At 29.1% G+C, this 16,870-nt stretch overlaps 1 protein-coding gene across 2 annotated transcripts; it reads left to right on the top strand.

The window, feature by feature from the left end:
- The first annotated feature begins 632 nt into the window (after positions 1-632).
- mirr (iroquois-class homeodomain protein mirror) lies at positions 633-16,202 on the top strand. Of its 2 annotated transcripts, none has more exons than XM_027343128.2 (5): positions 633-2,465; positions 5,947-6,705; positions 7,466-7,575; positions 12,397-12,671; positions 14,376-16,202. In XM_027343128.2, exons 1-5 carry the CDS (start codon positions 2,139-2,141, stop codon positions 15,302-15,304), a joined length of 2,400 nt encoding a protein of 799 aa, XP_027198929.2. In that variant the 5' UTR covers positions 633-2,138; the 3' UTR covers positions 15,305-16,202. The 2 variants fall into 2 exon arrangements, with proteins under 2 accessions (XP_027198929.2, XP_027198930.1); XM_027343129.2 differs by having other exon boundaries at positions 2,331-2,469.
- The last annotated feature ends 668 nt before the right edge of the window (positions 16,203-16,870 follow it).

Below are 16,870 nucleotides of genomic sequence, written 5' to 3' on the forward strand. Positions count from 1 at the left end.
TATTATTGTGTGTAACGACTGATTGCTACAAGTTTTGTTCATGTTGTGTTAATGCCAGTTGTCGAACAAACATTGTGTTGTTGTTTGTATTATGACACGGTTATCTCTCTCATTCAATTTTTATATGTGAATTCCAAAAAGAGAAAAAAAAACGATTCCAGAATATGTAGCGGCAGATTTGTAGCAGCATGTGTTTTGTTGTTAGTAGTTTCATTTGGCTACAACGATAATAACACGAAACAATAATATGTGCTACATATGTATCCACGAGAGCATATGTCGATTATGTTGTAGGTACAAAATGGTACTACTGTTATTGCTGCTGCTCATTTTGCTCTGTCTGGAATAAAAAGAATACAACAACAACAACAACAACAACAACAAGTACATGATGTAGCAGTTATGTTCGACAACACCACAACAACACAACCGACAACGAAATAACAAGTCCAGCCTTCTTTTACACAATTTCAATCCATATCTTTCATTTCGTTGGCTCTTTTCATTTTTTTTCTTTCCTCTCTCTCTCACTCTTTTTCGTTCTTTTATTTCGCGCTCTTGTATTAACTTGTATTTTATCAATGTATATTTGTAACAAGAAGAGAAAGCAAAAGAGGAGGATTTTTGATGTTGTGAACATCATGTTACACACACATACAGGCAAGTATTCCCGTTAGACCCACACACACAAAATACCCACACAAATAAGTAAAGAGCTGCGGAACATGTGCGTACTACATGTAACAAAACACACCTATCATCATCATCATCCAAAATTTTGAACACGAAAACAACAACAAGAAGCATAACACAACACGACAACCTAAAAACTACTAAACTACCACACACAGACAAATACTTACAAGAAAGACAAGAGCAAATTCGTTCCATGGTTTTAGTGTTGTAGTTGTTTGTATGTTTGTGTCGTCATCATCATCATCAATTCGAATCCCTTGTAGTTGCAAGTTTTTTTTCATTATTATCATTATTATAAGTTTTGTTCGTTTCAAATTCAGTATGAAGATGATCATCATTTGTGTAAGTCATTCATAAATAGATGACAAGACTTACCGAACAAATTTGTTTCAATCTTTATTTAATGCCATCATGTGTGAATTCATGTCGACTTGTAACTTTTATATGTTCCGTTGTTGATCAATCTCATCATCATATCCATTTAATGTCACACAGTTACCGATGTTCCATTTACCAATCTATCTTATTATTGAAATTTTTTTTTAACAATTTGAATCTATATCAAATTTGATTTAAAGTACAATATCCAATCAACAATTGAATTCCAATTTTATTTCATCTTTTAATGTTATATTCAAATCAAATATCGATCGACTGTCACAAATTATTAATTAATTTTACAATCAATTAATTAATTAAAAACGGACAGTATAAAACAAACATATCAATGATAACAAACATCATTGTCAACATTATCAACAATCCTGTACACGGCTAATCCGGTCTTGATTATCTCCATCATTTATTTTTTTCATTGTGTTTTTTGTATGTCAAGTCAATTTCAAATTGATCTTAATTATTGATCAATTTGATTTCGATATAAATATAATTGATCTCACCTTTGATTCATCCATTGTTACTGTTGTTAATTTTGTTTTGTTTTTTTCCTTTTTTCATCATAATCATCATTATCATTATCAGGTGTTGCATACCTATTCTATCTTTACAAAACAATCATCTATTAATGAACAATTAGTAATCATCAATATCATCATTATCTTTTGGTTTAATGTAATTTCAATTATCATTTTTACATATATTTCCAATATATCTGTGTCGCTATCTACGTCTATGTGTCTATTTGTGTGTATGTTTTGTAACAAACAAAAAACAAACTATTTTTTTTTTTGGTAACCTTATCATCGGTTTGATTTATGGTTAATTAAAAAACTTACTTGTTATTTTTCTATTTCTAATTACTGTTACATTTCAACATCATTTTTTTTGCTGGAAAAGTCATTAATTTGTCACATCATAATTGAAATCATTATTATCATTACTGACATACATATTTTTTTTAAATAATTAAATTAAATTCTGTATGTCTTGATCTAAAACAACAACAACAAATCACATTTTAAATTCAATGATCGAATCAAGTCATGTCATGTACAGAGCATTCGAAACAAAATCATTCTGATCACCATCATCATCATCATTCTAATTCAAAGTTATCCATAAAAAGTGCCACGTTGAATAAAACATCTAAACGTCGATCTTCATCCTCATCATCATCATCATCATCATCATCATCTGAATCATATGCTTCATCATTAGTTAATAATAAATCAAATAAAAACATAAAACAACAATTGCCTATTGGTTGTGATTCACACTCTTCATCATCATCATCATCATCATCATCAAACATACATAAAAATCGATCAAAAGAATCAAAAAGTGAAAATAATAAAAAATCATCTTTATTGGTAAGTAAGCAAATAATTCTATCGATTTTTTTGTTTTGTTTTGTTACCTTCAAAACAAATTTTAAATTAAGCCTTGAATTTTGTACGAACAACAGAAAAAAAATTAAGTACATGAATAAATAGAATTAGTATCGAACTTAATTTGATTGAAAAACAGGTGAAAAAAAACAACAAATTTTGTGCTGTTTCTTGTTTTATTGTTGTTCGATGTTAAGAATCGATATATGTTTTAACTGCGCAACAAATTGGATGCGTTTTTAATTGGATTCCAATTGAAAAATGTTATCATCATCATCGTCATCAACATTATGATGTGATGCAATTGTGATTGTTGTTGATTTTCTCTTGTCATTATTATTGTATGTACTCATCGTTTTTTTTTTTTGTTATGTTTCGATTGCCCAATCGGTAATAAAGTAATAAATTTGTATTTGGATGTACCAGAAAAAAAAGAAATTTTCTATTTTTTTTGGCCACAAGTTTCTCAAATCCGGAATGATTCATTAGATCCACACATACGCACATATGGTGTTGTTTTTTTTATCATATCTGTTAATGTATGTTATTTTTTGGTTTTTATTGCTCAAATATAATACCCTCGTTTCATTAAATTGATAGCTGTCTTTTCTTTTCTTTTTTTTTTTTTTTTTGTTTTTCTTTGCAAAATAGCACCATATAAAGTTAACTAGTCAATAGGAATAGCCCGAGATCATCATCATCGCCAATGACCTGAACACAAACCATTTGTGTGCATGATGATGAATACTATTTGATGACTTGATTGGGATATGTTTCTTTTAGTTGTTGTTGAACGTTGATTTTTCAAATAGCACAGGTTTGGCTACTTATTGATGATAAACAACAAGAATAATAATAATAATAATAAAATGGTCAACAAAAAAAACAAGCAAACAAACAACCAATAAAACAATTTACAACTAGATCTTTTTTGAATACATTTGCATAAACATGGCAACAAGCTATTCGACAACAAAACAAACATTAAATAAATAAGAAATAAATTCAGATCATCATCATTTAAAATAGATCGTATACGAAATGTCTATGTTGAATCGTTTCCAATGTGTTGTCCATCTCATTATTGGGATCCAAGAAAAAGTTTTATTATTATTATTATTGTTGTATTTGTGTCTATGTTATTCAATTCGATTAGCATAACTAAAGTAGAACATGTTGAATCAATCGATTTATTCATTATACGTGTGATGAATGTGAATGATTGATGGAAAATTTTTTCTCCTTAAAAAAAATTCAAAATATTGTTGTTGACAAGTTCAATTTTTTTGATGAACAGGAACCAAATACAATATGTGTTTTGGAATGTAAACTTGTATGAAATTTATTTTTTCTCTTTTTGACCATTATTGTAAACATAGAGCTAAATAATTGATAATATTTGTTATCAACTATGTATTTTTTGTTATGAAAAGATATTTCTATTCACCAAATCAATAGTGTATGACAACATAAGATTTGTTCGAATGATTTTGTTCAAACAAAGTCTATCATTCTTAAATAATATGAACATTCATATTTATCAGCAAAATTGTATCGTAATATTTAAGTAAATAAACGGTTATTTATATGAATGCTACAAATATGTAAAAAATCTATTCAATATGATAAAAATATTTATAGTGGTACAAATACTTTCATGTTACATTGAAAAAAAAAGTGAAAATTTTCAATAGAATTTTGGCATTCATAAACTTAAATGTTTGCTTACAAGAATTTATGTTCACATTTGTACTAGGAAAAGAAATTTGTCTAATTAGAAAAAACGTAATGCGTATGATGATGATCTGAGACAGAAAATCTTGAACAACTCGTGATTTTTTTTTCGAAGACAAGTCAAATGAAATGATGATGATTGTCGTCATAAATTTCCTTTTGATGATGATATTTTTGTTGTCACCATTTATTCTGCTGCTGTCTGATTAATTTTCAAATTCGTGTTCTTTTTTTCTTCTCATACACGAAGATGATTTGTGTTGGAATGAATTTGAATATTTTTTTCTTTAGTTGTTGTTGTTGTTGTTATTGTTGCATGTTACATGTCGTTCGGTGTTTTTTTTTCTTTGTAAGCATTATTTCATTTCTGGCATTAAATTTGGTTAGAATAGAAATTGCATTTTTTGGAAAAAAAACAAAGAATAAAAATTTTTTTAAGAATAGCGGCAATTACGATTGTTGTTTGAAAAAATATCCCTTTTTTCTATTCTGATTCTCGGTAGGGAATATTTATCTATCGTTTAGTTGTTGAATGTGAACGATTCATAATAATAATGAATAATCTCTGTTTGTTTGATATTGTTTCAATTATTTCTCATTTATTGTAATTACCATTTGTTTGTGGTTTTTTTTTCTAACATAGTGGTTATGGTGTGTTATTCAACGATAATATAATTGTCTACCATATTTGTTCAATTATTATTTGTTGATGATAATTGATATGTAATGTAATGTTGATTGGTCAAACTTTTGAAAAAACATAGCCTAAAGGGGTAATGTCCTCTTGATTTTTTTTCTTTGGTTTGTTGAGGTTGTTGGTGGTTTATTGTTTGTTGATTGTTGACGAATTATTCGGCCACAAGCACATACGTACACCAAATGTGAATGATAATTGAAAGACACAAATTTAAAGCTTGTCAAAGCATAGCAAATTCAATCAATGATCAACAAGGCTTGCTTATATCTGAAGAATAGTTTTTGACAGAATATTGCCGACAAATGTTAATCTGATCGATTATAATGTTTGATTTTTTTCAATATGATGCCGTTGTTGTTGTTTTTTACGTTGTCATTGATTTAAAAATCAGAAACAAACTAGATAAATTTTGCTATGGCTGACTGATCATATATGATTCATATGTATCTTTTCTGTGTTTGTCTTTGCTTGTTTGTTCATAACAAGAAAACAAACTTCTAATCTTCTTAGCTTTTTTTCATTCATGCAACACACACACACACAAACACAGAAGCAATCGAAAGTTTTTTTTTGCATTTCCTTCGAAGACTAAGGTAAGCATACATCAAAATGCCGGCATTTTTCTTCATGAATCGAAGAAAAATTCCGAAGTTATTTTTCAAAATATAAATATGCTTGTGTTTATGTATGATGACACCTACACATGTTAACTTCTCTTGATAATGATAATGACGATGATGAATCAACCAACCACATATAAATTTTGACCTACCGCAGTCTTTACAATAAACATCTTGATAGTTCTTTGATTCGATTCAATTTGGTGATGATGATGATGATGAAAGCTTTCATTTTGAATTTTCATCAAATTGATACAAAATGAAAGAGATTGTGGAAAAAAAGTTTTCAGTAGCATTAATATTTTTCATTTAATAATTTTAGATTTTACTTCGAATTGAATTTGTAATTCTTGTTTGATGATTTCATGATTTTTTAATAAAAATTTTTTTTCACATTTTTTTCACTAATTAGCTCAACATGCCTAGTGCATCAACACCTACTTCCTCAACAGCATCAGCTATTAGTGCTACAGCTCCTTTATCATCAACTTCATCATCATCATCATCCTCATTATCAATGGTTCAAAGTCAAAAATGTACTAGTTCACCAAATCAGCCGGATTTAGTAGTTAGTGCGACAACGACAACAGCGATAAATACATTGACAACACATTCACAACCACCGCAATCATCATCCTCATCATCTTCAACAACAATAATGCCACCACATACTTCATCCGGTTCCACATCAGCCCCATCATCAACGACAACAACTGCTTGTTGTGAAACTGGTCGTCCAATACTCACTGATCCATTTACAGGCCAATCCATTTGTTCATGTCAATATGATGCACATCTTTCAAATTATCAACGTTTAGCAGCTTCAGCAGGTTTAATGTATAATCCAGCAGCGGCCGCAGCTGCTGCTGCTGCTGCAGCAGCAGCATATAGTTCATCATCATCATCATCCTCGTCATCATCTTCATCATCATCAACGCCTGGTAGTGGAGGTATCAATTTAGGATCTGATATAACACCAAACGGAACAATAACATCAACGAATACCACCAATAGTAATACACCGACAACTACAACACCATCGATTCCATCAGCAGGACCACCTGGTTCGGTTGCACCACCACCACCACCGGGTTCGACCGGTAATGATTCATTTTTACCTCTTTCACCTGAACAATTACAATCAGCGGCATCGTTTTTTCCACCACCAACGGTATGCACAAAATTTGTTTATTAAAAAAAGCAGACAAAATAGTTTTTGAAAAAACATAAGATTTTTCCTTCGAAATTCAAAATTGATTCATGATGAATATATTAAGTTACATTATCAGCTTGACGAATAAACATATTCAAATGTATACGCAGCTGGGCAAGTGTTCTTCATGTTTGTTTTTTGGTTTTGCCTGTATCAATTTTTTTTTGTTTTGAAACCCAGTAATTACTAATCTATCTGAAAATGGAAGGACATTTTTGATATTGAAATGATAGTTTTTATGCTCAAAAAATTATTCACATAAAGATTATCTTTGTTGATGTTGCTTTTGCTAATGAACTGAACTTGAAATGAAAAAAAAACAGAAAATTACGTGTTATCTTATTTACAATCATTATTCGTAAGATTTTTTTATTTGTTTGTTTTGTTCTGTTTACAACAAAATCAAAATCCATCATATTTCAATATTTAAGACGAGGAAATGTTTCATAGCAATGACATTAAGATAATGATCAATGATGTTAGCTGTTGTTGTTGTTTTCACTGTTTATCTTGCATACATAATCTTTTCGATAATAATAATAATAATAATCTCATTATCAATAATCATTCGATTGCAATTAAGACATAATGATTATAATGATGATGATTAAAATTCACAATTATCACATGACTCTTTTTGTTTTTCATAATTCATTTTTTTTTAAAATTTTTGAAATCTAATTTTCCTTTTTCATTCTATTTTATTTATAAAAAACAGGCAGCTGGATTTGATTTAAAAGAAAATTTAGATATGTGGCGTAATCTACCGTATTCAATGTATTATCCATATGATAATTCCGGTTTGACCGGATATCCATTTGCCAACGGGTAAGTGCGCGTTTGTTTATGTTTATTTGTTGATAGATTATCAATATATCGTATTAACGCCGAATGATGATGAGCATCATTACTCTAGATGTTTTTTTCAACTGCATTTACTTAAATCTCTTTTTTTTTCTTGGAATAATTATCGATTATGATGATAATCATTCAAAATGAGTCTTTATGTGGGAGCTATATATCTGTTTTTTATATCATTGTACAAGCAAGCAAGCATACTAACGAAACAAAAAACAAACATCCAAAAACCTGCCAAAAAAGACTTGAACATTATTCCTACACTGTATGCACAAACACACATGTCATTTGCATAAGTCGATGTGATAACCAAATGATGAGATGATGATGATGATAGAAAAAAACGAAAAAATAGGCGCCAGATGTGCGCTTATTCAATCTATTGAAAAGTACCATTGAAGATAGAAAGAGAGTCACAAGAATCGAAACTCAATTTTTATGCAAAACTTTTTGTTTTTGTTTTGAAATTGTATTGATGATGAAGAGCCTGATGATGATGATGATGATGATGACAACCACCAAATAGCGTTGAGCCCAAATGTCACTTCAATTCATATAAACACCATCCACACATAAACATACTTGACTCTTGTTGATGATGTTGATGATGATGATGAGGTTGGTGGTGCCATATGAACTGAAGATGATCATCAACGATGAGTGCATGCGATTTTTTTCATTTCAATTTTTTCCCCTATGCTGAACTTTGTGTGGGCGTCTGTGTATGTGTTCCCAAAGAAGAGTATGAAATTCGATGTTTATTTGTATAACGTGTGTGTGTGTGTGGTTGAGATTTTTCAAAAAAATGAGTTTAGAAGTTCATCGTCACCATATATTTCCAAAATAAATATTATTATGATGAAATTGGGTGGTACCAATCATGTTATGTTTTAGTATGAAAAAACGAAGGGGGTTGATTGATGCATATAAATTTCATCAATCTCATAAATAATGATGACAATCTTGTTTGGTGCTTTATAATTATTGTAATCCGTAAATGATGAGGATAATGATGATTGTCATTATTATGTTTGAGAATTTTTCTTGTCGGTAAACAAAATTGAGAATAATTTCTCTGTATATGTGTGTGTGTGTGTGTGTGTCGTGATTATCATCCACGAATGATTAATTCACTTGAATACAAAATACGACTACTAATCCATCATTCATCCCCATAAATGGTGAATATAATTTTTTTCTGAACAATAATTATCAGGTTGAATAGTAATCAAAATATTTTTATTTTTTTACAAAAATGATTGGTTATTATTATGTAAATAAATATTATGACGATTGTGACAAACAAACAAACAAACAAACACAATGACAACATATTAACCATCAAAATTCAAATGATTATTATTACCATGATTGGCTTTTGAACAAGATAATAAACAAGCTATTTATCTATTTAAGAATGAATGGATCTTATTGTTGAATTAAACACCACACAATTATCATCAAAAGTCTGGTACGAGAGGCCAATAAATTTCATATCCCTTAAAGATTACTTGAATTGAAAAGGAACAATTATCCGACAATGTGAAAGAAGAAAAAAACGATAAGGTTGGCATTGTATAATTAGTATAATCAAGTGATCTAATGAATATTATTGATAAATAGCTAGACATTTCATTCAATTTTTGCAAGAAAGAAAAAATTTACAATTTAAATATTGGAAAGGACAGAAAAATTAAACGACGAATTATTATTCCCCAATCAATATAGCAAAATTTTAATTCAAGATTTAACAAAAAAAAACATTGTTGTACAGCAAACATTATTGTATGTCGAATGATTAATGTCATCAAGTCTGAAAATCATTGAACCATCATATGAACAACATCAAATGAATGATGATTAAACTAAGAAAATTATTGTCCATGAACCTGAACCACGATCCAACACAAGTTAGTTTGCCATATACAAGCTATTGTTAGTGTCGAATATCGGCGTTAATTAGTCCCGGTTGTTGTTGTTGTCGTTGTTATTGTCTTAAATTGGTTTTGATATTACTGATAGGACAACTCAAAAAAGACATATGTATGTAAAGAATTTTGTTTTCTGTCATGGATTATTTCACTTGTCACTTTAAATATCTCATCATAATTATTGAAACGAAAAGATGGCATTCATCGTTATCATACTAGCAAAGTTCTTTTTTTTTGTAACAATGTTGTTGAACAAAATGAAAGTTTAGTTTAATTTCGAAAAAAAATCTTTTATTTTCTATTTTGCTAACTAATTTTTGTCGATGGAAATTCTTCATTTTTTTGCACGATATTTAGATAAGATTACGATTATTGTGATGAGAAAAAAAAGTAATTTGTGTGTGTGGTCGTTTTTTGTCATTCTCGTCATTCGGATAACTATGATAATAAAAACACGATAACCAACAAAAAAAATTTCTAGTTTTCATAACACAAAATATTCGTATAATGCAGATTTTCTTATATTTATCGAAAACAAATTCTCTTTACTGATCAGATGATCGATAGACAAATATTTTCAGCAAATACTTGTCTAAACTTGCTTTGATTATTGTTTATGGTTATTATTATTATGAAATCATTTAATTTACATTTAGTTGATTAAACAGTAATCATAATGAACATTTTAGATATTTTTGTCTTCATAATGATAATGTTTTTAACATTTGTTTGTAGTATGATGATAATCATATTATAGAAACAATCTATGTTATTTGGTTCTGTTGCAACTATTATCATTTTTTTAATTTGAAATCTCACTATCTACATGGAAAATGAAAATGAAATCTAAGAATTTAAAAAACTTTGATTTTTTTCCAAACAACAGAGGAAAATGTTACGATAATTGTTATGAATAGGTCCTATTGGAGCAATTGATATTGATATCACTTATTCGTTCTTGTGATTTCTTTTTATCGTATATTTTTTGTAATCGAAGTGATCATAATTTATTAGACCAATTCCATTAGTTTGTTCATAATGTTTTGAATTTGAAACATACAAACAAAACAAATTTTAAACAACATCAACATATTTTATCATTCGACAAGTGTTTTAAAGTGTTATGCATTTTTTTTCTCTCTCTCTCTTTTCACCAAACACCTTAATAAATATTAGTTTCAAGATTCTAAATTTATTTTTTTTATATTATGATAGCTTTCATGTAGAATCCTGTACCGTTGTTGTTCATTGAATCTGTTTCAACTATAATTTCCCTCTTTTCTATCACTGAACAACCATACACAAATCATCATTTAGAATTTTTTTCTTTTACACAGTTCATATACAACAACAATCTCTTGTATATATTCGATAAATGCAAAAAAACATTACATAATTGAGCTTTAAAGTGAATGAGAGAGAGAGAGAACGAGAGAGTTCAATTGAGACATTATCACGATAATCATCATTGCAATAAATTTTCGGCATTTTTTCCCAATATATTGGAAATTGTTGTTGTTGTTTTGGCGTTATATTCTTCTAAAATAAAAATTGAAAACGAATATTTTCATCATTTTGGAAACTAAATAGAAAGAATTGTATGACGATAAATGACAATGACATCGATACACCAACAAAATAATCCAACAACTTTAATAACAACGAAATTGGATATCTAAAAAAATGGAAGCCTACACGGACCATTTACATATAAAATTTACACAAACACACTCAATTTATGAATAGACTCAACGAAATTTTTTCTTATTTTTAAATTCTATGATAACACATAGCTTTATAAGCAGGCTAATAAATTTTAATAATCTAACAAATGTTTTTTTTCAAACGAATTTTTTTTTCTTTCCAGAAGCATATTTTCAGATGCTATTTTGAATGTTTGAATGGATGAAAATAAAATGAAGAAAAGGACGGATTTTCCTCTAATGTATGCGTATGATGATGTTGATAATGGTGTGAATTGAGGCAATAAATTTTCACTTTTACCCAAACACCACGAAAAAACAAACTGAATAGAAAGCCAATCATAAGTTTTTTGAATAGGAATTTGATGGAAAAAAGATGTTCATTCACTTTCTATTTTCTTTTTCTTTTTTTTTCTTCAAAATTTTGAATTCATACTTTTCGTTTTTTTTTCTGTTTTCGTTGAGATTTAAAGATCAATAATAATCAAAAAAATCTTTCACTATTCAGATGAATAAATATCAATTTGTCGGCCAATGTCATGGCCAATGAAGAATTTTTCAAAAATCATAAACTTTTATACATACAAAGCAAAAACATATTCTTGAATTTGAATTGAAAAATGATTACTCAAATAAAATTTGATGTGTGTGTAGCAATTGACCTCCCACCACCATCTTGTATGGTGACAAGAAAAAACAACAACAACAACAACAACATATATCCATATAGTAAAATAATTCTGATAATTTATATCATCATGAAAATGATGATTGCAATCATAACATAAATCGAATGAATGATGAAAATTTTGTTCTCTGTTGTCATCTTGATAATATTTTCGGTGTGTGACTAGATATTTATTTAGCTTTTTTTTTGTTGAAAAAATTTGTTCGATGTGTGCGGTTATTGATTTATACACATATATCTTTAATAGAAAGCAAATGTTTGAAGGAAAAAAAATCCTAAAATGAAATAAATCTTATTCGACGTAAGTTTAGCTAACATTTGGCTAATATTATATATGGATAGGAAAAAAAGAATTTGTTGTCAATCTCAAATTTCGATCTTTATTAATTATGTCTTAGCTTGTTTATTTATCTTTTAATGTTTTTTTTTCTTCTTGTTTATCCATTTTATTTTTCTCTTTCAATTCCAGATATGGTATGGATCTCAATGGAGCACGACGAAAAAATGCAACCAGAGAGACGACAAGTACATTGAAAGCATGGCTTAATGAACATCGAAAAAATCCCTATCCAACTAAAGGCGAAAAAATCATGTTAGCTATTATAACGAAAATGACATTAACACAGGTATCTACATGGTTTGCAAATGCAAGACGACGGCTAAAAAAAGAAAATAAAATGACATGGTCACCAAGAAACCGTTGTGATGATGATGATGATGATGATCCGGATGATGTTAAAGATGGTAAGTGTGTTTAGATTTTGAATACACACACACATGTAAATACTTCACATACAATGATAATAATTTTATGATCATTACCGGTTTGAGAGAGAGAATTACACACAACGATTATAGTATTGAAAAAAAACTTTCATTACGTTGAATAAAATAAATGTGTGGTAATAAAATTAGTGGTTAAAAAATACCGACAACGTGTTGACCTTTACAATTTACAAACGTTACATTATTTTTAGTTCAATATTATAATGATGATAATTCGTTCGCGTCAAATTATAATACAAACGGAAACTAATAACTTTGCTCAAGCAATATATAATAATCATCATTCGATGACGGTGTTGAATTTGGCACCTTTTTTGTTTGTTACTAACAGCAGACTTTAGAATTTTTTTTCCGTATAAACATAAAATTGAAAAAAATATATCAGATATTCATTAGATTATAAACTAGATTTTGGCCTTAAATTAGAAATTTATCATTTAACATATGTCACAGAACGCCCACACACACACACACACAAAAACTCGAAAAAGAGAGGAGTTTGTGGTCAAACTTATTCTTATGTAGGCCTAGCCGTATTATTATTATAATGGCATCTTGAATAAAGTATAAATATCATCACATTTACACTCAGTCACTAACAAAAACAAACAAACAAATGAATAGTATACATCAAATGATCACCTTATTTTTCAGATTGAATGATGATGATAATGATAATAAGTCACCATATGAGCCTGATAACCACTAACAAAAAAAAATACTAGAAAGAAGATTGGTCAGAAATTGTTCATGCGTGTAATGAATGTTTGGGATTTTTTCTTTTCCTTTTGGTCTATAATTTATATAAGGATAATGATTTAGTGAGTCATTGAGATTAACGCCTTGTTTGGTGTTAATACAGAATCAGTTTTTTTGTGATCTGATTTTTTTCTATCGAAAAAAAATAATATTGAGTGATAGAAAATGAATGAATGTGATGTATATAGTTGGATAAATATCCAATTTTTTTTTGCTTCTAGATTTAAATCTTGTTGTTGTTGTTGTTGATGATGATGATGATTAATACTTGTTTTAGATTAATGAAAAAAGATGAAAAAAATTTCAAGCTAACTATAGAATAGAATGTTGAAGAGATCGATGACAACTTGACGAACGAATCGAATCGAATGGTATATGATAGGCGAAAATGAATTGAATTGACATTTTCGTCAACTATTAATTCTTATGATACATTTGTTTTTTTGTTATTCACTCAATGCTCTAGCGATTCAATGTATATTTTATATGTATTGTTGTTTGGCATTTTTTTCAATTTAGACCATCTCATTCAACAATGTATTGATATTCCCAATTGGAATTCTGTCTGTCGTATAAAATTAGCTAACTTTCTAAATAATTTTTTTTTGTTTACGTATAATTTGTATGAAAATTCATTTGTCTCCATCACAATCACATGGTCATGGCATCCATACCACGATCTCTTAGAAATTGTCTCTCTGTACTATTTTCTCTTTTGGTCTCTTGTGACTTTTTTTTCGAAATGTGTACAAAAACAAAAAATTCTTAGGTCGCTCAGTTGTTTTGTTTTTTGTTTTTGTTGTATGTGATTAATTAATCCAACAAACACTATCATTTTCATTTATAATAATTCATCTTGTTTCATTCATTTTTATTATTTTTTTTCTCATTCGATTTTAACAGATGATAGTGATATTGTCGACATTGAAGATGATTCGGAATCAAAACCACACAATAATAATAATCATCATCATCATCATCAAACAAACCATCATAATACTAAACGGGAATGTTCGCCATTATCCGACATTGGTTCATTATCCGATTCTGATGTTTTACTAGGACAGCACAAAGGAATATCGCCCCATCTTCATCATCATTCTCATCCTCATCTAGGACCAAATAGTCGATTACACGCCTTACATCATCAGTTAGCTGCAGCTGCAGCTGCAGCAGCAGCAGCTGCTAGTGATGGTGGAACTGGTGGTGGTGATATTAAACCTCGAATCTGGTCAATTGTAGACACGGCAACTACCAATAATCCCAATAATCTTCATCATTCATCATCAAATCATCATACAAACAACAATAATAATCATCATAATTCATCATCATCATCATCACTATCGCCGGGAGCAAAATCGTCGGCTTCTGGTGGTAGTATCGGCCCGATCTCACCAATCGCTGCCAATCGTGCAGCTCGTCTCGATTATTTAACTGCTCCATATCTGAAACCTGGTACAAATACAGCCGCAGGTAATGGTGCAAATGCTGCAGCAGCAGTTGCCGCTGCTGCTGCGGCTGCAGCTTTACCACCAAGTTGGTATCCACCAGCAGCTTTTGGTCATTCTGGTTCAGGTGCATCGTCACCGTTTCCAGGATCCTTATATTCTTGTCCACCAGCTTTGATGAGTCATTTGATGGCAGCAAATGCTGCTGCGGCAGCCGCTGCAGCAGCCGCATCCGGTCAAACCGGTCCAAATTCTTCACCATCAAATACTGCTGCCGGACCACTTAATCTTCATAATTTGCCATCCCATTTAGTCGCATTACGAAGTGCAGCAGCAGTTGCAGCTGCTGCAGCTGCATCATCCAATCCAGGAGCAAAATAATGATTTTGGGCTACATTCATAATCTGATTTATCAAAAGAAACGAAAATTATTATTTAAAAAATGAACTGAATGAATCGATTTTTATTGATTTATTTACTTCGTTTCGATTCTTCAATCTTTTTAATTAATATTTTCAATAAGACTAAATGATTTTATCATGATCATAAACAACAACAACAAAAACATTAAAAAAACACATTTACAGATGATTAATTGTTTTAGTGTAGATGAATGAAAACTTCTTGCTATTTTTTTTTCTCTCTCTTTCTCTCTAATTCCATTCATTTGCATCAATCCATTTCAACTGTCACTATACAAATCTTCAATCAGATCTTCAACCTTCGAAAAAATGGGCAAACAAAATGTTACTTGTATCAAAATGAAAAAAAAATCGAAATATTTGATAAATCATTTCGATCTATGATTGCATAACAACAAACATACCTGAACACACAAACAAACACAAGCAAAATACTAATTCATCCTGTTGTGAATATATTATATATCTACATCTCATTTAGTTAATTTTTTTTCACTTCACTCTGTTTGTTATTTTGATATCTGTTGTATAAATTGACCATTTATCTTCCTTATTATTATTATTATTATTATTTTCAAAAAAAAAATTCTTGTCAAAATCAAAAAAAAATTTCCAAACAAACACTCATACTCATTTATTCATTCATTCATTCATTCAACTCAATTCAGCTATCTTATGAATAATACTTATCATCACTATTATTACTTGATATATCTATCTGTAACAACTAATACATCTAATCTATCTATTTGAATGATAATAAGAAAAAATTCTTCAATATATAGCTTTTTTTCTCCCCAATTCATTGTTCTTGTTACTTCATATAAATGAATAAATCAATTTTTTCCTCATTTTTATTTCGAGTTATAAATTTTGATGATTTTTCTATCAAATAATGACAAATTTAATCATTCATTTGAACAAGAATCGAATCCAGAAGCTTAATCTCATAATATAAAAAATTTCTTTGTTCTAGTTGAATTATTATTGTCAAACAGAATTGGAAAAAAATATGTTAGATAATAATTATCATAGGATGTTTTTTGATTTTTATGACAACATATATTATCACCAATATATTATCAACAATTGTGATAATGAATAATAATTAATGGCAATGTTGTGATAATTATCAACCACAAAAGGTCAGACGTCAACGTTGGTTGAATTTTGGCTCACAGCAAAAAACCAACAAGGATGAAAGATTTGAAAGAAAAAAACATTTATGAATAAATGAAAATAATCTATCGCCTAAAGTAAAAACTTTTTTATATTTCTCGATTAGAACAATGGATTTTCGGATGGGTGTTCCATTGATCAATAGTGGTTTGTTGATTTGTTATTTGGCCAGAAAATTTCAAACCAAATCGTCTGACAAAAAGGATAAAATCCATTTCATTTTGACTAATTATACATCGTTGTCTGTTTTTTGTTGTTGTTGTTATTGTTGAAATTGTTGGAAAAAAATATATTGTCGATACGTTAACAATCAATATGCGTGCCGGTAATCAAATTTTCTAAACAT

The sequence above is a fragment of the Dermatophagoides pteronyssinus genome, unplaced genomic scaffold, assembly GCF_027571235.1.
Source record: "Dermatophagoides pteronyssinus isolate colony J.1.1.1.1 unplaced genomic scaffold, Derpt_VIB-CSIC_2022.12 sq0001, whole genome shotgun sequence".
In the NCBI taxonomy this organism is placed as follows: domain Eukaryota; kingdom Metazoa; phylum Arthropoda; class Arachnida; order Sarcoptiformes; family Pyroglyphidae; genus Dermatophagoides; species Dermatophagoides pteronyssinus.

Coding starts and splice junctions, on each gene's coding strand:
- mirr (XM_027343128.2), top strand. CDS start 2,139: ATGTCATGTACAGAGCATTCGAAACAAAATCATTCTGATCACCATCAT. Junction 6,706..7,465: donor CGTTTTTTCCACCACCAACG/GTATGCACAAAA, acceptor TATAAAAAACAG/GCAGCTGGATTTGATTTAAA. Junction 12,672..14,375: donor TCCGGATGATGTTAAAGATG/GTAAGTGTGTTT, acceptor CGATTTTAACAG/ATGATAGTGATATTGTCGAC.